Source organism: Mesocricetus auratus, unplaced genomic scaffold (genome assembly GCF_017639785.1).
Source record: "Mesocricetus auratus isolate SY011 unplaced genomic scaffold, BCM_Maur_2.0 Super-Scaffold_100007, whole genome shotgun sequence".
Classification (NCBI taxonomy): domain Eukaryota; kingdom Metazoa; phylum Chordata; class Mammalia; order Rodentia; family Cricetidae; genus Mesocricetus; species Mesocricetus auratus.
In genome coordinates, this window is record NW_024429191.1 from 1315953 (window position 1) to 1338828 (window position 22876).

The following is a 22876-nucleotide window of genomic DNA, read 5'->3' on the forward strand; positions in this document are numbered from 1 at the left end:
ATGCCTCCTACTCAATACTGAAGACCCTGCATCTGTCTTTTATACCCCTCTAGTACTGGAATTGAAGGCCTGTGATCTGTTACTCTCTCTTGAACTCAGAGATCTACCTCTTAATCCTGAGTCCTAGGATTAACTTCTGGCTGCTGGGATTAAAGGTGTGTGCCTGGCTTCTATGGCTTGTGGCTGACTTTGCTTTCTGGATCCTCAGGCATGCTTTAATAAATCGTAAGTATCACTACAGGGCTCCATCACATCTCTAGGTCCAGGGAACTGCAGCCTGCTCTCCCTAAGCCCATAGCTGGTTTATCTCTTCCAGCCTCAGTTGGTCCATATAACATGAACATTTCCAGGGCTTGGGGCTGAGTGTCACTCTGACTCCTTGAGCCAGAAAGGGCTAAACTCAGAGTACTCTCCTTGGACTGGGGATGATGACACCAATCCTAAATTTTTACCTGGACAACAGAAGTGTAGGAGACAAGCTGTACATTCCCCTTTCTTTATAGTTCCTAAGCACATGACCCTGTACCTGGGTCCGGGGGCCTGTACTCACAGGTGTTCCAGAAGGATCTCCTCATGCATGCTTCGGTCTCTGATATTTCAGCTCTCACCGCATGTTTTTGTTTTGTTTTAACTGCAGAGAGACTGCTCACACATGTTGTGACCTGCAGGACAAAGGCTGTGTGTCTTGTGTTCATTCCCCTTCCTGCAACCCAACCTGGATGGCAATAGGAGATGCAGTCTGTATTCTGCCAGCTCCCCTCTCTTTTCAGATGAGTATACTGGGCAGGGTTTGTTTTGCTTTCTTCTATTTTAATCCAGAACAATAGTCCCTCTTAAGTCATTTGTATTTCTGCATTCCTGTTCTGAATCCCACACACCAATACCCCAGCACAGATGTTTCTATGACTATAGTGCAAGAAAGGGGCTTTAGTACTCTTTTGCAAATGGAGAAACTGAGGCTCTGGCTCATACTGAATTCCTGTAGCAGGCTGCTGCTGGAAGGAACACCTTATTGCCTGGGTATGAAGCAATTTGCTGCTGGGGCTGTGGGTACTGTGCAGTGTTCCCGCAGCTCTGCAGCTGTCCTGGGCTCTCCCAGACTCTGCAGCCATCCTGGGGTGCAGAACACTGTACACTTGTGCAGAGGGCTGGCTGGAAACTGCTGATGGCCTCTTTGCCTTAGAGCAGCCAGCTGAGACAGCCAACCACAAAGCAGGCACCAGGGGCCCCTGGTGGGTGGGGCGGGGCGGGATGGGCGGGGCGGGGTGGAGGGGCAGGGAAAGTGCAAATGAACCCCAGCTGGCCACTGAGTTTCTCTTTCCTGTCAGAAAACTGTTTTATGGGACCTGTGGGTGTGCGGGGCCCCAGAGCCTGCCTGGCTCATCTTTGAGGAACACACAGGAGCTACGTACCAGATAGCTATTTTACCACTCACATCCAGATCTAGGGCAGTGGGTTCCTTCATGGCCTTTTTAGGTCTCAAGCGCCTTGACTCCTCTCCACCACATCACTTAGTCAATTGCACTGCCTTCCCAAACTGTCAAGCTTTCCTGTTCAGTTTGCTTGTTAAGAGACAGGGTCTCACTGTGTTGCCCAGGCTAGCCTGAAGCTTGTGAACCTCGTCTCCATCGCCTAAACGCTGGGGCTACAGTTTGGAGCCAGGACCCTGGGCTTCCTCTTGGGTTTGTTTTCTTACCACACTATTGTTTTGTGTTCTGTGCATGTTCATGAACATACTGCAGTGGGAGTGTGAAGGTCAAGGAACAAGTTGTGGGAGCAGGTTTTCTCCTCCCACCGTGTGGGTCCTGGAGATGAAGGTCAAGTTGTCAGGCTTGGTAGCAGGGGCCTCTACCCACTGAGCCCTCTCCAGACCCTGCTCCTTACTCTTTTATTTACTGTTTGCATGTATGTGTGTGATGTGCATGTCTGTATATATGTGTCCACATGTATGTGTGGGGATATGTTAGGTGTGAGCATGTGTGAAGGCCTGAGGCTGTTCAGTCACTCTCTGCTTTATTGAGGCAGAGTCTCTCCATCAATACAGACTTTTCCAATTCCATCTAGTCTAACTAGCCAGTTTGCCCCCAGGGATTCCCGTCTCTGCCTCCTGAGTGCTGGGATTACATGTGGCCACCACACCAACCCCAGTCTTTGTGTGTGTTCTGAAGGTCCAAGTCCGGTCCTCATATTCCACTGAGCCATCTCCCTACCCTCCTGCTTTGTTTGACAAGGGTCTCAGTGTGTAGGCTAGGCTGCCCTTGAATTCATGGCAATCCTCCTGCCTCAGCCTTCAGTGTTGGGATTATAGGCACTAGCCACTATGCCTGGTTTGCTTTTTCTGAGACAGGGTCTAAAGTAGCCTGACTATGTAGCTCTGACTGGCATGGAACTCTCAGAGATCTTCCTATCTTGAGTGCTGGACTGAAAGGGTGTGTGTGACCCACGCTTCTAGCTTGTTCTTTTCTTGTTCTCAAACTGCATGCCCTCAAACATCCACAAGAAAGAAGAGCAAATGTTTCCACCATAAAGAAATGACAAGGGCTGGGGAGATGGCTCAAGAACACAGGGCAGATGGTTCCCAAGGAGATTATTTGGTGTTGACATCTGGCTTGGCGGGCACACACACGTACCCACACAAGTACATACACTTGGTCTCACACAACAGGTACCTGAACACATGCAGACATAGCACACATACACACAAAAAAGACACGATGGAGGTTTGAGGGATGAAAACAGCTTTACTGTGGTTTAAGATTATACTGCAGGCCGGGCGTTGGTGGTGCACGCCTTTAATCCCAGCACTTGGGAGGCAGAGGCAGGCGGATCTCTGTGAGTTCGAGGCCAGCCTGGTCTACAAGAGCTAGTTCCAGGACAGCCTCCAAAGCCACAGAGAAACCCTGTCTCGAAAAACCAAAAAAAAAAAAAAAAAAAAAAAAAAAAAAGATTATACTGCAAACATGTATGGGACCATCACATGGATCTCTGTTGATATGCACTGACTTTATGTGTGTATCAGTTAAAAGGCAAATATAAATACCTGTTGTGGTATGACATGCCTGTAACCCTAGCACTGGGGAAGTGGAGTGTCTTACTTAGGGTTTCTATTGCTGTGAAGAGACACCATGACCATGGCAACACTTATAAAGGAAAAAATTTAATTAGGGTGGCCACTTATAGTTCAGAGGTTCAGCTTATCATCATGATGAAACATGGTGGCACTGTTTGCCTACACATGGTACTGGAGAAGTAGCTAAGAGTCCTATGTCTTGCAGGTAACAGGAAGAGGTATATAATACTGGGTGGTATCCTGAGTATATACGAGATCTCAAAACCCACCTCCATAGTGACACACTTCCTCCAACAAGACCACACTACACCACAAGGCCCATCTCCTAACAGTGCCACTCCCTTTGGGATTTTGCGGGCCAATTACATTTAAACTACCACATGAAGGGAGGAGGACCAGGAGTTCAAGGTCATTCTTGAACTTAGCAACATAGCCGACTCAAAGCCGTCTCCCTCCCACTGGATGGGTGGGTGCTGTACACAGTTTGCAGGCCCTGGGGAGATGACTCCTGACCTGGCCTCTGTAATCACAAGGAATACACAGCAACAGTGGAAGAAGCCCTCAGCACTTCGACCGCCACAGTGACCGTCATAGTGACCGTCATCTCCTCCTCCTCCTTCACATAGGTTCTTATAAGTCACATTTTCTCCCCCTCCCTCTCTCTCCTCTCCCCCCACTCCTCAGTAAATACAGTCAGTGTGAGTGTGACACATAGGGCATAATGCCAGGCTAAAAGTCCGATACCTCGAAACACTTTGCATCATGTGGAGACACTCAGAGGACGCTAGTGCTGCTGAAGACATATGTGTGATCATAGGAAGGTGAACTTGGAAACTGTAGGAGTCGGTATTCATGGGAAAAAAAGGAAAGGAAGGAATAGAACAGAGGAGAAACTGTAGTTCTTTGGCAGAGCACTTTGCCAGCATGCTGAGATCTGGCTTCTAGCTCCATCCTGCAGTGTCTCATCTCCAAGGAAAGTAGTAGGGATGGTGCTATCCTGCCAAAGGGCTTTATTTAAATCACAATGGATGAGGGGCTTGGTGGTCCACACCTGTCACTTCAGCATCTGGGGGCCCACAGTCATCACTATGGTCACTGGTCTCATGGACTTGGACAGAACATCATGGTAGCAGAGTTATATGAAATTCTACACACATACACAGAGGACAGAGAGAGAGAAAGAGAGAGAGGAGAGAGAGAGAGAGAGAGAGAGAGAGAGAGAGAGAGAGAGAGAGAGAGAGAGAGAGAGAGAGGGAGAGAGGGAGAGAGGGAGAGAGGGAGAGAGAGAGAGAGAGGGAGAGAGGGAGAGAGGGAGAGAGAGAGGGAGAAAGAGAAAGCTAAGAGGGTGGGAATACAGGACCCGGGCATCATGTAGCCAAAAGGATCTACTCCCAGTGAACCACTTCCTCTAACCGAGCTCTTTCTCACACAGTCCCATCAAATCGGGACTCTATTGAGGGTTGAACTGTTCACCATGCTGGGGCCCTCTGGCTCTAAGCTGCCTTGAGAGCACCTTCACACATATTTTTTTGGCTCTCAATGCAGTCAAGAGTTCCAGTCACAATGAACCATCCCAGTTACAGATGAAAACAATTACACACACTTCCACATATCTAGAAAAAAATTATAGCCATGGGGCACACACACAGCTTCACGGTTAAGAGGGTGTATAAGCAGCAGTAGCCTATGGTTGAGCACCTTGTGCCCACATCTTGGTTTCTGAGGGAACTGCCTGGAGATGTGGTAGTTCTTGAACCAGACCAACACAAGATGAGTCTGGAAGAGCTAGAAGGGTCCAAAGGCGGGTTATGACCGCTAAAACCTGAATGTGAAGTGACAGAAGGAACATGTGTGAACAGTTGGTCCCTGGATGACGGCACTATCTTGAGAGGTTATGGAACATTTGGGATATGCACCCTAGTTGGTAGACACAGATCACTAGGTCGACTTTTGGAGGTTATGCCCACCTTCAATTCTGGTCTGAAGGGCTCTGCTTCTTGATCCATGAAGATGTGATAAAGCCACAGGTTTGGTTGTATCAACGCTGTGTCAAAGTATCTTCAGGGAGAGACTGTTTGGTATATAGTGAGGAGGGTGCTGCCCATCATGGTGGGTGAGGCAGCTGATCAGTCCAGGACCCCAGCCCAAGGGAAGGCACTGCCCACACCCAGAATGGGTCTTCCTGAGTCAGTTAACCTAACCTAGCAATGCCCACACAGAGATGCTCACAGTCCTATCTCTTCAGTGATTCTACATCTCATCAAATTCACAGGATCAACAGTCTTACCACTCTCCAAGCTCCCACCACTGCAGACAGAACTGCCTGGCTGCCACGCCTCTCCTCCCATCATGGGTTGAAAACCTGAGACTATGAGTCAAGATATCACCCTTTGGACCTGAAGGTGCTTCTGTTAGGCATTCTGCTACAACAACAAGAAAAGCAACTCATAAAATAACGCAAAGTATGAAGTACTCATGAACCCACTCTGACAAAAACAGATGAGTGGACAGCAGGGCCAGGGTGGGGGAGGGGGATCTCCAGTGTAGAGGGTTTCCATGGCTGGTATCCTGAGGTAGGGAAACACAATATCCACCACCTAAGTGTGGGCCCCTGCACAGAGCCCCAAGCTGATAGAGAAGGAATTATTCAGTGAACACTAATACTAACCTACTCAGTTCTACTCACTGTAGCCCTTAGTAGTCTGAAGTTTGATCTTCAGACACCTCTCTGTGGGTTGCATGTGGGGAGCCTGAACTTCCTAGTTCTCTGGAGTGTACCCTCCACCTCCTTAGAGCCTCATTTTCTCCTACACTTGAAGAGCTCTGAAGCCATGTGGGAGATCATGGGCAGTGGCTAGGAGGTATCTGAGACAGCTCTTTAACCAGACTAACACCTTTATCCCTCCCCTTTTTCCTTTATGTCTGGACAGTGGGTGTGGCTGGCTTCCAGAAGGCTGAGGCTGGCATTCCACCCACCTTTGTTCAAACTTGAAAATTCAAGCTCTGGGCTATAGAACTAGAATAAAGACAGGTCCTGTGTGAGAAACACCAGGTCTGTGGCCTGAATTCCCAAGCAAACCCTGGGCTGGCTTCCACCCTCTTCCCGGTCCCTTGCCTAAAGGCTTTCAATCCACAAACTACACAGCTGTCTTGGGAAGCACTGTTCTTGAATGGCGAGGCAACAATGAGAACAAAAAGAACTTGAAGGCAGAGAGTCCTTGATAAGGAGGGGGGTGCTTTGAGCTTTTCCCATATTGGCCACTAATCCCCATCCCCATCCATCTGCTCACTGCTCCCTTCCAGGACCCTCTGCATCTTTAGACAGACACAAGCAGTTGGCAAGAACATGCCCATCACTCCTCTGCCCACCAGTGTGTTCCCAGAGCCAGGACACTGACGGCCTCTGGCTTCCTAGAGAAAGGCCTACCTCATCCCACGCCACTTTTCCCGTGACCGGATGCCAGGGGCTTGGGGCAGGTTGCATTCCATCTCAGCCAGTCTGGCACTGCTGCCTCCCTCACCGCTGGGCCTCCCTCCCTTCCTCTGCTTCCTGTTCACCTGCCCCAGCTTCCCTCTTGGGCCTTGCCGAAAGCAAGGTGAAATCAACCAACAGGAAGTGAACTTCTCCTGGAAGCAGGGGCCGGCAGCATCACCCACATTCATCTCCTGTCTAGTAATGTCCAAAAGCTGGCCCGCACCCATGTGGCTACCTGATGTCCCTGACAGGGCAGGCCCCAGTGTTCTCCCTGGAGCTCTGAGACCCTCTGCATTCATTTATCAGCATCCTGCTGGGGCTTTCACTGACTTTCCTAAGGTCAAGTTCCCTCAGCAAACATCCTCTGGGCACTCTGCAGATGGGTTTTTTCACAGATCTAATTGTGGATGGCTGTTTCGCCCACCTGCCTGGCCTTGGATTATCTGTCAGAGCCTTGCCTGGAAGCAGGCATGTGGCAGGCTCCCACTAGCACCTAAGCTGAATGACCGAATGCTCAAGAGGGTGCTGTCCTTGTCACTTCTTGACTGTGACACAAGCGACTGTGGATGCCAAAACCCTGCCCACCCCTCTCATGCCCATATTTGGACATGGTACAGATCCTCACTGGCCATGGTCTGTGAGGTCCTGGTCCTCTTTGACTTCACAATCTCCAGGGGCCCCTTGTGTCTATAAGAGGAAGAGGGTGCGGGCTCTCCAGCCACAGCCCGCAAAATTCCACCTGCTCACAGGTTGGCTGGCTCGACCCAGGTGGTGCCCCCTGCTCTGAGCCAGCTCCCGGCCAAGCCAGCACCATGGCCAGATACCGATGCTGCCGCAGCAAAAGCAGGAGCAGATGCCGCCGCCGCAGGCGGCGATGTCGCAGACGGAGGAGGCGATGCTGCCGGAGGAGGAGGCGAAGTAAGCAGGGGGCTGGGCTGGGTCCAGAGGGTCCTGGGGGGAGGGGTCCAGGCATTGGGCACAGCTTGAGACCTCCCTCACCATCTTTCTTGCCTCCCTAGGGTGCTGCCGCCGCCGCCGCACATACACCCTAAGGTGTAAAAGATACTAGATGCACAGACTAGCAAGTCCATCAAAACTCCTGCCTGAGAATTTACCAGACTTCAAGAGCCTCTCACCACATCTTGAAAAATACCACCGTCCGATGAAAAACAGGAGCCTGCTAAGGAACAATGCCACCTGTCAATAAATGTTGAAAACTCATCCCACTCACGTCTCTTTTGGTTCTTGGGTTCAGGGAAGGGTGGGGGAAATGCGGGTAAGGGGACATGAATGACCAAGTGGGAAGGACTTCAATCCTCTCAATCGGCCCCCAGCCACCTCTACAGGTTCCTCAGAAGGGCTTAGGGAAGATGCATCTGAGGGACTCATCATGGCAATGGCAGACATGAGGGCCACCTAACCTGGGAGGTCTTGGGTCCCAGTCACAAAGGCCATCGGAAAGCCAGGCAAGAACTGCCCTCGAGATGGAAGACCACACCAAATGATGCTAGAGTCAGTTGAGCTTCCAAAGTCAGGTTTAACTGGTCAGAAACAAGAAATTCCAGTGGATCTGACAGGCAAGACTTGGCTTCCCTGAAATTCCTGATCCCTTCTCTGGTAAGCCCATGGGGGCCTGAACAGTTCCCCCTCCTGACTCTAGCCCTTTGGGCTGGCTTGTGTGTGTGAATGCAGAGGTCAGATAACCCTGACTGGCATGTGCCCTGAGAACCAAATTTGGCTGATGGCCATGGTAACCTCCTGCAAAGAGGGAAGGACCTCCAGGAGCTGTTAGCTGAATCTGTGGCTCTTACAACAGATCCATGTATGCTTGGTACACTCATTGGTCTTTAGATCAAGACCATGAAGCCATCTTTGTTCATGGTGATAGGTTTGTCATAGGTTTGTCATTGTCCCACCATGATGGGGAAACTTATGTTGGAGATTTAAAGTATAAAACCTGTGAGCTTCATTAATATGCCTGTTTTATTCTTGCTGCTGTTAGGTGTGAAGAGCACAGCTAAGTACACATTAATGTCTTGAGCCCAAGTTATGTACTATGGCTAAATTGAGAGTGACACAGAGAAGTCAAGGGTAGCCTGGGCTATGAGACTCAGTTCTACTGTTTCAGGTCCTCAAGTATCCCACAGGTCCTCAAGTATCCCTGAATGTGGGGGCAGACAGAGACAGGCAGATCGTCTCTGACTGCCTGGTCTACAGAGCAAGTCCCAGGATAGCCAAGGTTACACAGACAAGCAAAAAAGCCCAACCCAAAACCATGAAGGGAAACATGTCCTTTACTCCGTGTTACTCGGCTGCACTCTGGCTCAGCAGTTCCTCAGTGGAAGATACATGAGAATATGCCTGATGCTTGTTTGGTCTGTGTGTCCTTTGTGCACATGGAGAAGGTGAGGACACTCTGCTCCCAACCTGTGAGCCAGTGCTGCAAACCCTGCCTGTGTCGCCCTCACAGAGGGGATTGGGCAGGGTGGGAACAATCAGGGGTGGGCCAACAGGTCACAGTGGGGGTCCCCTTTATATATGACCCCCAGAGAGACCCCCATGCCAGACCATCATCACCACCAAGAGCAGGTGGGGAGGCTTCCGTCCTCCTCCTCATCCCATCCAGGTCAGCTGCAGCCTCAGCAGCCCAGAGCCTCTTGATCTCCTGGCACTATGGTTCGTTACCGAATGAGGAGCCCCAGTGAGCGTCCGCACCAGGGGCCTGGGCAAGAACATGGACGTGAAGAGCAAGGGCAGGGGCAAGGGTTGAGCCCAGAGCGTGTGGAGGACTATGGGAGGACACACAGGGGCCAACACCACCACAGACGTCGCTGCTCGCGTAGGAAGCTGTACCGAATCCACAGGAGGCGCCGGTCATGCAGGAGGCGGAGGAGACACTCCTGCCGTCACAGGAGACGGCATCGCAGAGGTAAGCACCCAAGACCCCCAGACCCCTGGCCACCTGTGTTGCTGTCCCCCCATCTAAACCCTGCTGCCTCCCAGGTAGCCTAGCAAACCAGAACTTTCCTTCCCAAAGGCTGCAGAAGATCACGCAGGAGGAGGAGATGCAGGTGCAGGAGGTGTAGGAGGCACCACCACTAAGCCTCCCCAGGCCGTCCATCCTGTTTGGAGCCAAGGAAATCACCCGCCCAAGGAATAATCACCTGCCCAAGGAACCTCACACGAGGCCACAACACCGTTCCACGATGATGTCCGAGCCCTGAGCTGCCAAGGAGCCACGAGATCTGAGTAATGAGCAAAGCCACCTGCCAAATAAAGCTTGACACAAGACTCACTGGCTGCTGTCTTCTTTTCATGAATGTCATGGACCTGAGGGGAGTAGGGACCATTCCTAGTTATTCTGTCAGGACTTAGGAAGAGCTGGGGCTGGACTGGGCCATCTTCCCATTGCAAACTACGACCTGAGTTCCTGCTGACTTGGAAGGCTTGTCCGACATTTGCCAGAACCCCAGTGGGGTCCATACTCAATGTGTTACCCTAGCTTGAAGGATAACCTTCAGCTCCTGCCACAAGGCAGCTCATAGGGCCATCTGTGTCAGTGGTTCCTGGGAATTTCAGAAGAGCTCCAAGTTCCAGGGTGGGGGAGGGTGGTGCCTTGGAGCCTGTTTATGAGGTCAGTGCCACGCCCACTAGCCTCTCATCCTCTCACTGCCCAAGTTGCCTGCCTCCTAGTCCAGAGAGACAGGAGTGGGTGATGGGTTCCCGCTGTGCCAAGCTCAGCACCGGCCATGGCACGGCCCAGAACACGGGTCATAGCCGTGGCCACGAGTCCTCCATGAAGAAGCTCGTGGCCTGTGTGAGTCAAGACAACTTCTCCCTGTCATCAGAGGGTGAGGAGGAAGAGGAGGATGAGGAGGAAGAGGAAGAGGAAGATGAAGAAGAGGAGGAGGAGGAGCAGATCCCGGTGAAAGGCAAGCTGCTGCTGATGGAGCCCGAGAAGCAGGAGAACACCGAAGACAACGCCGTGGCCCAGCCGAGCCCCGAGCCCAAGCAGACACACTCCTGACCCACCCTGAGGCCTGCCCGGCGATGGTTGCCCATCGCCACTCCAGAAAAGAGGACATTCAGAAAATAAAGAGTCTCCAAGGAACTTTCCTGGTTTCCCTCTTTGCCTTCGTGTGTGTGTGTGTGTGTGTGTGTGTGTGTGTGTGTGTGTGTGTCCATCACCACTCCAGAAAAGAGGACATTCAGAAAATAGTCTCTGAGAAACTTTCCTGGTTTCCCTCTTTGCCTGTGTGTGTGTGTGTGTGTGTGTGTGTGTGTGTGTGTGTGTGTGTGTGTGTGTGCGCGAGCGCGCAGAAGAGCATTCCCGGAGAACAGCCACCAGGGTGGGGATCCATTCTGAAAGGCTGGCTGGTGCAGTGCTGACTTGGAGTCACTGTCAGGGTTAAATCGAGACAGGTTAGAACACATAGATGAAGGGACAATACTCCTGCCTCGTCCTCAGACATATGTCTGACTAGGACACACTTGTCCTGGAGATCCAAAGAGGATATGTCTGCTTCTTAGTGCAATTCTTCTGGCCCCCTCACCCTTGGGAAGTTAGTTCCTGGCCTCCCAGGAGGTTCACTCATTTGCCAAGGCAGCACACCCCTGGGAAGCACAAAGGGAAGGCCCAGGTCCTGGTACCTGCACTAGTCGGGGTCTGCAACCTTCCTGATTCCATCTCCCATTAACTCTTACACAAGAGATCCAGCAGGTGTGACTTGCCCTGTGGAAGAGCCCTGCTTTCCCTTGGCTTTCATTCACTGTGCCACGGAGGTTCCCTTTCAGTCACTGGGAACCTGGGTAGTGGAACCTAGAGGTGGTCCTCAGGAAAGGGTCAAAAAACCATGGTGAGTACACAATGTCTTTGGGGAGTTGGGGGCGAACTTTGAAGGATGAGCAGTAATAAGATGATAGGGCAGAGGCCCCCCAAAAAGTCCTTCAGGTATGGCAAAGTCTCCTCCCCACGCGGTAAAGGGCTGGCTGCTCAACCTCTCAGAGCACAGAGCCTGTTTCAGGTGTGCTGCCCAGAACAGGAGTCTAGATGATAGAACTCTGGATGTAGCTGCCACTAGCCACTGCTCCAGAAATTTTGGACTTATGGCTATTGTGCCTTTAACTTGGGGTCAAACCCTGGCTCTTGTTACAGTTGTAACCTTTGTGAGACACTTGCCAGTCGATGTGAAGGCTTCTATACCCTTTCAAATACCTCTTCCATAAGTAAGGTCACATTGGTAGGCTCCATGCTCTTAGAATGTGGGCACAGATCTGGAGGGAGAGGAAGCTACCATTCAGCCTGCTAATTGGAGTTACTGGGATGCTCCCAAGCAAAGCTGCCTAAAACAAGGATGACTACAGTAGGCAGGGCTCAGTAACCCAGGCAGTTTTCAAAATGGGCCACCTGGCATGTTTATTAAGAAGTCAGATCTGAGCTCTGCACGGTGGTGTATGCCTGCAATCCTCAGCACTCAAAAGGGAGGTGGAGTCACCCTCAGCTGTAGGCCAGCTCACGGAGACTGTCTCATCAACAGAAGGTGAGTCAAAGTGGCTCAGTGGTTAACTTGCCGTCAAGCTAAAGACCTGACTTCAAGAGAGAAACCATTCCCGAGAAACAAAGGCCCGTACCAGTAAATGCTGGCCAGAGGCTGGAGACTGGGCAGAGCACACCAGCTTCAACCTGGCCTTTCTTCCAGGCTAGGGGCCGGAGCAGAGGCTGAACAGAGTCCCACTGGGGGACTGCCAAGACTTGGATGGCATCCCAGGCTCAAAATAACGGAAGGAAGGGCTCATCTCAGGCATTGGGAAACCCCATGGCATACCCACGATCAGACTTCAGTGCAAACTAAGCTTTGAACCTGACCCTCAACCTCTCACCTGGGAAGGCGGCTGGGGAGGTGGGCCCATTCCAACCCCTAGTCACTGTAAGCCTTTGGTCCAAGATGCTATCCAGTCAGGGCACAGTGCCTCACTGCCCACCACTGGCTATCCCTCTAAGGCAGGTCAGGCAGCAGGTGGCCAGGTGGAAAAGAACATTCTGCAGCTGTCAGAAGCCTTGAAGCACTGACTGCAGACTGGTCCTCTCTGACGCTCACGGTGTCAATTGTTAATATTCCCAGTGTCAATGTCACTGTGAGGCGGGTACAAGGATTTATTATCCCCACTCCACAAAGCTGGGGAAACTGGAATATGAAGAAGTGAACACACAGAAGAAACAGGAAGCTACATATCTGAGATGTGGCCTCAACACAGTCTGACCCACAGGTCCTGAAAGCTGCCCCGCCCTGGGGTTTTGCCATACCTGTCACCCTCTGTGGCCTGTGCCATCACAATTGACCCAGCTATATAACTGGGACCTGTGGGGACTTCCCAAAGCTGGGCCTGCTGGAAGAGGAGGAGGAGGAGGAGGTCTCTGCCCCTCCAAGTGTGGCCTCCCATGGACACCAAGATGCAGAGCCCCTCCACCACTCATCCGCACCCACATAGCTCCTCTCGGCCCCAAGGTCACACCTGCAACCAGTGCAACTGCAGCCATCACTGCCCGAGTTGCAGCCTCGCGGGCCACCCAAGCTCCAGTTCCAGCCCCAACCCCAGCCCCAACCCGCCATCGAGGCACCCCAAACAAACCATGCACTCCCGACACTCAACTCCAAGGTCCGGCCACCGTGGCAGCTGCTCCAAGACCAGGAAGACCTTGGAAGGGAAGGTGAACAAGAGAAAGGCGGCAAGGAGGCGGAAGCGGACGCATCGAGCTAAGAGGCGTGGCTCAGGTACCTGCCTAGTGGAGCAATGGGGGACTCTGATGCAGCCTAGGAGCAGGGAAGAGGACACAGCCTGCTCAGGCGGGCAGCTGGCCAGCTGGCCAGCTGAACGACAAGCATTGGCTTCTGGGTGGAGGGAGGAGTGAATGGGAAACTAGCGTAAAGTCCCCTTTCCCATCTCTGTCTTTTAGGGAGAAGACACAAGTGAGACAACACTCCAGGTTGTTCCTGTGTCCATTTGATCCCAAACGGAGATAGCCATGACTAGGGGAATGTTGGGAGGATGCTGATCTTACAGGAACATGTCACTGCAGCAATTTCTATGCAACATGGATTAAAGCTTGTACCCTGGAAGACTATCCTTGAGTCAGCAGTTTTACTTTGTTTTGTGTTTTCATTTTATTTAATAGTGTCCCTATCCAAAACTTCAAGGCAATTGGTTATTGCCTTGGATGCATGCATAGGCACATACCACCCTGTTTAGAGTTTCGGAGTGAGTTCAACCTCCAAGGAACTGATTCCTGAAAGTGGTGCTGACTCCTGTGTTGCAGCTGGCTGCCTACCCCCATTCCATTTCTGGGAGACCCAAGTGTTCTGTGGAATCTGGGTCTGCCCAGGCTCTGTTCTATCCCTGTCGCATGCTGCTATGTTCAGGAGCATGTCGTCCTTTTTGCTCCCTGCTTCATCTTCCCAGTCTCTCCCATCAGCAGCACTCCCATATGGGGGCCGGGCACCCTCCCCCTCCAAGGAGTGTTGGGCAAAGAGCACTTTCAAAATCAACACACATCAGGGGCAGTTCCCAGAATGACATTGTCAAAGCTGGAAAGAGAAACCAAATCCTGTCTCCCTCTCCCAGAAACCAAATCCTCTCTACCCCACCTCCACGGCTTAGAGAAAGGTGTCCTACATGCCAGGCTGTGGCGGACACAGAATTACCACTTGCATCCAGACCCAAACTGCATTCTTATAACCATAGCACCTGTCACATAGCAAGACAGCCCAGCTAGTGGAGAGCATGAAGCCCTGAGTTCGAGTCCCAGCATAGACACCTATTAATCTCAGCAAATATGCAAAATGGGCATTCTTCTCTGGGCCCCCAGGTCAGGAAGCCGTTGCTCAGCACATTTCTTTTTCCCTCTGGCATCTGGATTTGGTTTCATTTTGAACTCACAACTTTCTTCACAACTTTCTAGAAACTGAAACTGAGTTGTTTGCAATGTAGGCTGTGAGGAAAACTGCATCCAAAGGCTCTGCTTGACTCACCCTGGACTTTGCAGCCATGTCAGGGTACAGGGGCTCCCAATGCTTAGGGATCCAGTAAGACAATGAGACACCTCTGAGTGTGGAGACCATCTGGAGTACCGCAGTCTGCCATGCAGTGGGTGGGGCAAAGGCTTTGGGGTCAGAACCCTGGCTGTACAGTGTCCGTGCCATGAAAGTGGTAAAGACCACACCACTGGGCCCAGGAGTGATTTAAGATCAGAAAGTGCATGCAGTCAAGAATCTAAGCCATAGGTCACAGCAAAGGGAGTAAAAGTATGATCCCTAAGGATGGATGGGAGAGGCTAGCCGGGCAGAGGGGAGAGGTAGCTCTCCTGAGCATCTGCTATTTATAGTGGCAGGGAGGCAGGCCTTCAGAAGCCTGCCTTGCCACCTTCTGGCAGGCCCACCCACCTCAGCACCAGCTCTCCTGCTGCCAAGTCCCAAGGGATACTGTACCAAAAAGACTTCCCTCCTCTTCCACTTTGCCTGCTCTATTCTATACTCTCTGGGCTGGGGTGTCTAAAAGGGACACAGTAGGCATGGGATGGAATTCTGTTGGTAGGATTTTGCCTGTGTAAACAACCTCCAGTACTACAAAAAGAATAGTAACTGGGGCAGGGGATGTATGTAGATCAGTTGGTAGAGGACAAGCTTGGCCAGCATGCACAAGGCCCCGGTGTTCAGTTTCCAGCATTGCATAAACCAAGTATGGTGATGCCTGCCTGGAATCCTAGTGACCACTACCAGCCCCGGCCACACAAATTCAAGTTGTGCTTAGGTGAAATGTGGAGCTCTGGGCTCAGCCTGGGAAAACTCAGGGAGACCAGGAGGACCTGGCCGCAGAGCTTCAGACTAGCCGACTGGCAACAATCCGAGAGAAGCCTGTAGAGGGCAGTGTGCGTCACTGCGAGACACCGAAGTTTGCACGCGAACCTCCTCACCCGGCTTCATTCATAAACATTGCCACCAGCCAAGCATCTACTCATGGTCTTCCAGGACAAACTGAATCACGAAACCACACAGTGTCCTAATGATAGGTCTGACCGCCTGGATCCCAAGCCCAAGGTGTACACGGATCACGGGAACCCTTGCGCAGGCAGATGCTGGAGCTTTCAGGGTGTCTGGAAGGTTGAGTCGGGAGGGTGAGAAGGCAGAGTTTTGGGGTTACAGCTGAGAAAGCCTCATTTTTTTTCGTAATGGGTTCGTCTGGAGATGTCCAGCCACAGTGAATCACAGCTCCGCTCCGGGCCTCAGTTTCTCCAATTGCCCACGTAGCAGGAGTGGGAGAGTGAGTCCAGGCCGCTGGGGACCCAGCCCAACCCCACCCGGTTTCCGAGGAACTCGGCCGGGAGCGGGGGCGCCCCTCCCGCACCGCCTTAGGCTTCCTTTGAAGCCTCTGCGGTCAGGCCACCGCTTCCTGGGAAGCCCAAGCCAAGGCCAGGCCGGGTGACCAACGGGAGGGGCCCGCGCGTTGGGCTCCGAGGCTCCGGAGGAGGGCGGCGGCCCCGCCGGGATTCAGGACTGGGTCGCTGGGCTCCAAGATGGACCGAGATTGCCAAGGCCTTCGGGTCCTGGGCGGGAAGAACCCTAGCAGGGAGGAGCTTCTTAAGGGGGCGCAGGCTCCAGGCAAGGCGGAGCCCTGACCAAGAGGACTCAGACACCCGGAGTGTCAGCGCCGCGCGAGCATCCCACCCGGCCGGCTGTCGGGATGTAGGGCGAAGGTGGCCACAGGACAAGCGCGGGCACCAGGTCCTAAGGTGGCCATCCCAGACACGGGCCAGAAGATTCGAGGCAGAGCCAGAACCCCAGGACGCAGAGGTCCCAATCAGGGCAGGCGCGGGGGTAAGACGGAGCGAGACAACCTTCTCTAGGGAAAGCCACAGGAGGCGAAAGAGTAGACCCGAAAGACTCGCCGGAAAGAGAAACCGAAAGCGGCGGTGGGTGGGACCGGTAGGCGGAGCCTCTCTGGCAGGTTTAAGACCCTGATGCAGGGGCAGGCAGCCCCAGAGCGAGCTGCGGCCGTGGCAGCTGCACGGCTCCCGGCCCCGGAGCATGCGCGACAGCCGCCCCGGAGCCCCCAGCAGCGGCGCCCCGCGTCCCGCCGCCAGGTGAGCCGGGACAGCGGCGGCGGAGGAGGAGGTGGGAGGGGTTGGGAGGAAGGGGAGCAGAGCCCCGCAGGACTGGCCTTTCAGACTGCACGGTGGGGTCGTGGATGCCACGCCTCTGGCGCCCGCCCGCCCAAGCGGCCCCCTGCGTGCGTGGGGTGCCGGCAGCGCCTCCTCTTCGGCCCTGAGCCCAGATCGCCCACCAGGGTTCCAGTCCCCGGCATGGCCAGCAGGCGGCAGCCGCTGGGCGGCGAGCCACTAGCGGGGACGGCCCGAAGTCGGGCCCCTCTCCACGCCCCCTTCTCCACGCGCGCGGGGAGGATGGGCTCCACCACCAGCCTGGAAGGGTTCCAGGTACGGGAATGGCCTATTTCGCAGATGAGCCCACGGAGGCTCCGAGGCTCCGGGCGGATTCCGCGTTCAGCCCTCGCTCCTTGGGGTCCGCTGGCCGGACAGCGCCACCCGGTCGCCCGGCTCACTGCCTCTGTCTCCCCTATCAGCGCAGCCCCGGACGCTATGGCCCACCCCTCCGGCTGGCCCCTCGTGTAGGATGGTAGCACGTAACCAGGTGGCAGCCGACAATGCGATCTCCCCAGCAGCAGAGCCCCGACGGCGGCCAGAGCCCTCCTCATCCTCGTCTTCGTCCTCGCCGGCGGCCCCCGCGCGTCCGCGGCCCTGCCCTGCGGTCCCGGCCCCGGCCCCTGGCGACACTCACTTCCGCACGTTCCGCTCCCACTCTGATTACCGACGAATCACGCGGACTAGCGCTCTCTTGGACGCCTGCGGCTTCTACTGGGGACCCCTGAGCGTGCACGGGGCGCACGAGCGGCTGCGTGCTGAGCCCGTGGGCACCTTCCTGGTGCGCGATAGTCGCCAACGGAACTGCTTCTTCGCGCTCAGCGTGAAGATGGCTTCGGGCCCCACGAGCATCCGCGTGCACTTCCAGGCCGGCCGCTTCCACCTGGACGGCAGCCGCGAGACCTTCGACTGCCTCTTCGAGCTGCTGGAGCACTACGTGGCGGCGCCGCGCCGCATGTTGGGGGCCCCGCTACGCCAGCGCCGCGTGCGGCCGCTGCAGGAGCTGTGTCGCCAGCGCATCGTGGCCGCCGTGGGTCGCGAGAACCTGGCGCGCATCCCTGTTAACCCGGTACTCCGCGACTACCTGAGTTCCTTCCCCTTCCAGATCTGACAGGCCGCCGCCGTGCCCGCAGCATTAAGTGGGGGCGCCTTATTATTTCTTATTATTAATTATTATTATTTTCCTGGAACCACGTGGGAGCCTTCCCCGCCTGGGTCGGAGGGAGTGGGTGTGGAGGGCGAGGTGCCTCTGGCTTCTGGCCAGAGACCCCATCCTGCCTCTCGGGGGGGCCTCCCCTCCTGGTGCTCCCTCCGGGTCTCCTGGTTGTAGCAGCTTTTGTCTGGGGCCAGAAAGAACCTGAACTCCACTCCTACCTCTCCATGTTTACATATTCCCAGTATCTTTGCACAAACCAGGGGTGGGGGAGGGTCTCTGGCTTCATTTTTCTGCTATGCAGAATACCCTATTTTATATTTTTACAGCCAGTTTAGGTAATAAACTTTATTATGAAAGTTTTTTTTAAAGAAAAAAAGATTTCTGAAGTGTATACTTTGGCCAATGTCCTGGGTTGAGGACGGGGTGGGGGGCAGGGTATGCAGATTGATTTTCTTGAAGCGGTTGGGGGATGCTGGGGGAGGTTGGGCTTGCATAGCTCCACCCACAGCGCTGGGGACCAAATTGCCGGGCTAGTTTTGGTGTGTGTCTGGAAAGATGGCGGCTCCAATCTGAGCTCTCCTGAGTATCCGTGCCAGGTCTCTGCTACCCACGCTTGAGCACAGTTTCCAGGGACGACCCCTGACACTTAGTACTACTTACTGCCTTGTCCTCAGTGTACAGAGGAGAAAACTGAGGGACAGGTAATTGGTGCCAGGCCACTCCTGATAGAGAGGTGGGCCCCTTTGATTGTCCACCCAGCATCAGTTTGAAATGGATGACAGAGAGGAAACTTCTTTGCTCCTCTGACCACAACTACTTCCAGGAAGAGGGTGGGGCAGAGCGGCCAGGGCTTACCGAGTTTTTGGAAGGAGTGGCAGGTTCTGCAAGCCATCAAGTATTTCAGAGGGGATGATGAGCCATGCTGGCTTGACTGTCGCTTCCCACCCCACTCTGCCTTGTGGTCTGTGGTGGCAGGGGCCCTGGTGCTGCTGGTGGCTGGGGCAATTCCCTTTGCCTCTCTGGGCCTCCGAAGGCCCAACTCTGTGAGGCGCTGGTGGTGGCGGGAGTCCAGGTGGAAGGGCTGTTTCAGGACCCTGGTGGGGACAGGAGAGGACCCAGGACACTGACTCCGAGACAGATGGGCTGGGTAGGAACTGCCGTACTGAGTGGCAGCCACGTTTGGGGCTAAGCGTGCTTCACTGCATATTCAGGAGTTGTCATGGTTCTTTCAGTCTGGGACACGCTTCTAGTGGCTTTCCTAGTGTCCAATGATTGAGTTCAGAGGAGGCAGCTATTCTGGGCATACACCCCCCCCCCTCCCCGGGCCCAGGCTTGCTCTGTGGTTTAGAAGGGCCAGAGTCCTCCAGACCCAGGGCGGCTAGTTCTTCAGGGAGGTGGGGTGGGAGGATGGAGGCCATGTTTGGTTTGCCCTCTATTCCTCCTTTTTTAAGTCCAGACCCTGCTGTATGAATTAATGAGGTCCTACCATTGCAGGGGAGAGACCAGGTGGCAATATTAGTGATACCTTGCACGCCTCCTAGTTAGAGCTGGGGTGGGGCGGTGGCTAGCTGGGAAGACCCTGTTTAAAATACTTGGACCTGCCTGGAAGTCAGGCTCCTATCCCTGGGAAATAGGCTAGAACGCAAAGGGGAGCTCCCACACTGGCACAAGCCAGCTGTCCATCACCTGGGCCTTTTGATTGGTACTGGGGTACTGTTGTCAGCCCCATTTCACGGGCAGGAACCAGGCCCTCCTTCAAGCATAGGTTGAATTTGCAGGTAGTTTTACAGCAAGCCAAGGGGATTTCCTGGTCTGAAAAAAAAAGTTGACAAGTTCTGTGTTCACTACAGAAGTCTATATCACAGACCCATTGCTTTGTAAAAGCCTGAGGCAGAACAGCTAGGAATAAAGGTTCCTGTCCCTCACACTCCCCGGAGCTGCCCCCTTCTTCCCTTTATGAGTCATTTAAAAAAAATCCATCCTGACATACGAAAGGTGACCTAAAAGCCCCTTGGGAGCGGCACTCAGTGTCTGTCTGTCGCCCTGTGGCTTCCCTGGGGTTCAGATTCTCTATTTGGCCCTCAAACCTCAGCCTCATGATTCATCGGTGCTTACGTCGGTGCACACGAATGAAAAGTGAGAGGAAGGACCAAGTAGGGGGCCAGGTGGAGTGTGGGGCTGGCAAACAGGGAAAGGAGACTGGCTGATTGTGGGTGCACGCACGCACACACTAGCGTGTGTGAGACCTGCCTAAAGCCAGCACGGCTAGCAACTGCGGGCCTTGTTTTACTGAGGCAGAAGAGCAGACTCAGGTGCAGGAAACTCCAGAGATGCCACCAGGCCTCGGAGTAGTGGGCTGGCCCTGTTTTCAGCAAGATGAGTTAGTCTCTCTGTCTCTCTGTCTCTGCCTCTGTCCCTCTCCTTTCTCTCTCTCTCTCTCTCTCTCTCTCTCTCTCTCTCTCTCTCTCTCTCTCTCTCTCTCTCTCTCTCTCTCACATATTCTCATATTTTGGAGACAGGGTTTCTCTGTGTAGCCCTAGCTGCCTGGAACTCGCTCGGTAGATGAAGCTGGCATCTAACTCAGAGATCCACCTGCCTCTGCCTCCCCAGTGCTGCCTCTGTACCTCCCAAACGCTCCACCACCAAGCTGAGTTTCTTAGGAGGGAAAGAAGAGGGGGGAAACCTGTGACATGCATTCCTGGGCTCTCCAACCTTAGGAGTTGGTCATGAAATGGACAGGCAAGCCTCTTCTCTGGAGTGACCATCATAAAGCACTTATGACACAACTATGGTATATAGTAGGTACCTAATGTCTGCACAATGAGGTGCTCCATGAAGGATGTATGGAGGTCCAGATAACAAACACTAAGGTGGAGTCTGGGAAGATGGAGAGTTCAAGGCTAGCCTGGCCTATATAAGTGAGAAATAATAAACACTACTCATTTCAGGTGTTCTTCTAAGCCCAAGGATACATAAATGAATGGAAAAGGGGTTCTGGGCTCTGTCATCAGGCAGAGTGCTGGTAAATATAAAGGAATGATATTCCAAAAAGAAGCAGTGCTCAGAGGGAAACTAACGGTGCCTGGTGGTCGCGTGTGGCTCTGGATGATGTTAGGAAGACCATCCGAGAGTCCTTGAAGTAACAGATCTGAACTGACCAAGAAAGATGGAAGGAAGGCATAGTGGAGGGGACAAAGGCCCCACAGCAGAGCCTGGCTCTGCTCACCACATAATTCCCCAGAGGGAAGTCTATTGTGCTGTGCAGGGCCCCATCAGTCTCAGGGGGGGGGGACTTCCGAGGGAACCTGGACACACCCTGTGTTGGGACCAGGTCCTCTGGCCTTTGGGTTAGAGAGGGGCTGAGGTGCCTAGTCCCGACAGCACAGGTTTGGGCTTCTTGCCTGTATAGGGTCACTCCTGGCCGGACCTCTGCTCCAACAGGCTAGCAGCAAGGGGAAGCAGAAGGCCAAGGCCCAACACAGGCCAGTTGTAGAAGGCCTCTCTCAAAATCCCAATGTGAGTCTGTTTGGCACCTGGGTCTGAACAGAACCCTAGGACACAGCAGTATGTGGCTCCTGAAGCCATGCCCACCTGAGCTCACTGGGGACCAGGAAGGAGGTGGGTGAAGCTGATGGGTGGTTGTAATCTGGGCCACTTGCATGGCTGCTCCACACCCCTGGGCAGCAGCTGGTCAGGCTTCCCACAGACTTCACCCTGAAAGTGCCTAGCTAGATTCTGGGGAAGCCTCAAGGTTCTTCAGCGGAGTACTATATTCACCAAAGCAAAATCACACAATAGCAGTGCCCAGTGTGGCACCTTGAACTTGAACCTGGGAACTAAGCCACAACCCTTATGGGAACTACGGGCCCCAGGCCCAAAAGTGACTCCCATGCTGTCCTGCCCTTGCACACAATATGGGTCAGCTCCGTGCCTGCTATGCCAGCCGCCACAGGCTTGAAGACCCGAGGCCTTTGCAGGGGGCCTTGCCTAGCTATGGCTCAGTGCTCAAGAGCTCCTGCTCCCAGGCCATCATGTTTTGTGTGATAATTTGTAAGGTGTGATTGGTAGGTGCTGGCTGTGGTACGTGGCTAAAGCATTGGTCCAGGCACATTCTGTTTTCAGCCAGTGATTCTTGGGCTGCCACGGACTGCACGCTGATGACATCACTGCACGTACTGGGCTGCACTGGGCTATGTTCACCTCTGCTTGGCTTCCTTCACTAGTGGCCCCCTTGTGAAGTGAATGGGGGCCTGTGTATGCAGCCTGCTTGGCTCCTTCCAAGGCCTAGAGCAGGCATGTCTCAAGGTTACACCAGGTCAGAGTGATAGCCATGCCCTGTTCACACCCACTTTTAGAATATTTATTTTTAAGCCAGGCGGTGATGGCACATGGCTTTAATCCCAGCACTCAGGATGCAGAAGTATGTGGATCTCTGTGAGTTCAAGGCCATCCTGGTCTACAAAGTGAGTTCCAGGACAGCCAAGGCTATACAGAGAAACTGTCTTGAAAAAACAAATAATATTTATTTTTTATTTTTAATTATGTGTATGTGCATATAATATTTCTACAGAAGTGTATTGTGTATGAGTAACAGCATCCTGGAGATCAAAAGATGGTATCAGATTCCCTGGAGTTAGATTACAGATGGCTGTGAGCCCACTTGATGTGGGTACTGGGAATTGAACTCTGGTTGTCCTAGGTCTTTTTCTGTTGCTGTAATAAAACCTTGACCAAAAGCAACTTGGAGGAGGAAAGTGTTTATTTAAACTCTCGGGTCACAATGTATCACTGAGTGAAGTCAGGGCAAGAACTCAATCAAGAACTTGAGGGGAGAAAATGAAGCAGAAGCCATGGAAGGGTACTGCTTACTATCTTACTCAGTTTGCCCGTGTGTGTGTGTGTGTGTGTGTGTGTGTGTGTGTGTGTGTGTGTGTGTGTGTGTGTGAACTGAACTACCTGCCCAGG

At 53.4% G+C, this 22876-nt stretch overlaps 4 protein-coding genes and 1 long non-coding RNA gene across 6 annotated transcripts; all 5 read left to right on the forward strand.

Moving 5' to 3' along the window:
* Positions 1 to 6325: 6325 nt before the first annotated feature.
* On the forward strand, positions 6326 to 7766 carry LOC121141240. The gene is made up of 2 exons (XR_005878099.1): positions 6326 to 7463; positions 7565 to 7766. It is a non-coding gene; the product is annotated as an uncharacterized LOC121141240 (long non-coding RNA).
* A 1452-nt stretch (positions 7767 to 9218) lies between these two features.
* Prm2 (protamine 2) lies at positions 9219 to 9647 on the forward strand. The gene is made up of 2 exons (NM_001281541.1): positions 9219 to 9474; positions 9583 to 9647. Exons 1-2 carry the CDS (start codon positions 9219 to 9221, stop codon positions 9645 to 9647), a joined length of 321 nt encoding a protein of 106 aa, NP_001268470.1.
* Positions 9648 to 10184: 537 nt separating this feature from the next.
* On the forward strand, positions 10185 to 10656 carry Prm3 (protamine 3). The gene has a single exon (XM_005084572.4). The coding sequence runs from the start codon at positions 10261 to 10263 to the stop codon at positions 10570 to 10572; it is 312 nt and encodes a 103-aa protein (XP_005084629.1). The 5' UTR covers positions 10185 to 10260; the 3' UTR covers positions 10573 to 10656.
* A 2249-nt stretch (positions 10657 to 12905) lies between these two features.
* On the forward strand, positions 12906 to 13668 carry LOC121141241 (nuclear transition protein 2-like). The gene is made up of 2 exons (XM_040748089.1): positions 12906 to 13318; positions 13501 to 13668. The coding sequence occupies exons 1-2, from the start codon at positions 12985 to 12987 to the stop codon at positions 13515 to 13517; spliced, it is 351 nt and encodes a 116-aa protein (XP_040604023.1). The 5' UTR covers positions 12906 to 12984; the 3' UTR covers positions 13518 to 13668.
* A 2637-nt stretch (positions 13669 to 16305) lies between these two features.
* On the forward strand, positions 16306 to 18306 carry Socs1 (suppressor of cytokine signaling 1). 2 transcript variants are annotated; one of them, XM_040748088.1, is made up of 2 exons: positions 16306 to 16414; positions 17178 to 18306. In XM_040748088.1, the coding sequence occupies exon 2, from the start codon at positions 17228 to 17230 to the stop codon at positions 17864 to 17866; it is 639 nt and encodes a 212-aa protein (XP_040604022.1). In that variant the 5' UTR covers positions 16306 to 16414; positions 17178 to 17227; the 3' UTR covers positions 17867 to 18306. The 2 variants fall into 2 exon arrangements, with proteins under 2 accessions (XP_040604022.1, XP_005084627.1); XM_005084570.4 differs by lacking the exon at positions 16306 to 16414 and adding an exon at positions 16597 to 16680.
* The last annotated feature ends 4570 nt before the right edge of the window (positions 18307 to 22876 follow it).

Bases quoted from the DNA above. Each gene is read 5' to 3' on its own strand.
- Prm2 (NM_001281541.1), top strand. From the start codon at position 9,219: ATGGTTCGTTACCGAATGAGGAGCCCCAGTGAGCGTCCGCACCAGGGG. The intron at 9,475-9,582 runs GTAAGCACCCAA...TCCTTCCCAAAG, and splicing joins CAGGAGACGGCATCGCAGAG to GCTGCAGAAGATCACGCAGG.
- Prm3 (XM_005084572.4), top strand. From the start codon at position 10,261: ATGGGTTCCCGCTGTGCCAAGCTCAGCACCGGCCATGGCACGGCCCAG.
- LOC121141241 (XM_040748089.1), top strand. From the start codon at position 12,985: ATGGACACCAAGATGCAGAGCCCCTCCACCACTCATCCGCACCCACAT.
- Socs1 (XM_040748088.1), top strand. From the start codon at position 17,228: ATGGTAGCACGTAACCAGGTGGCAGCCGACAATGCGATCTCCCCAGCA.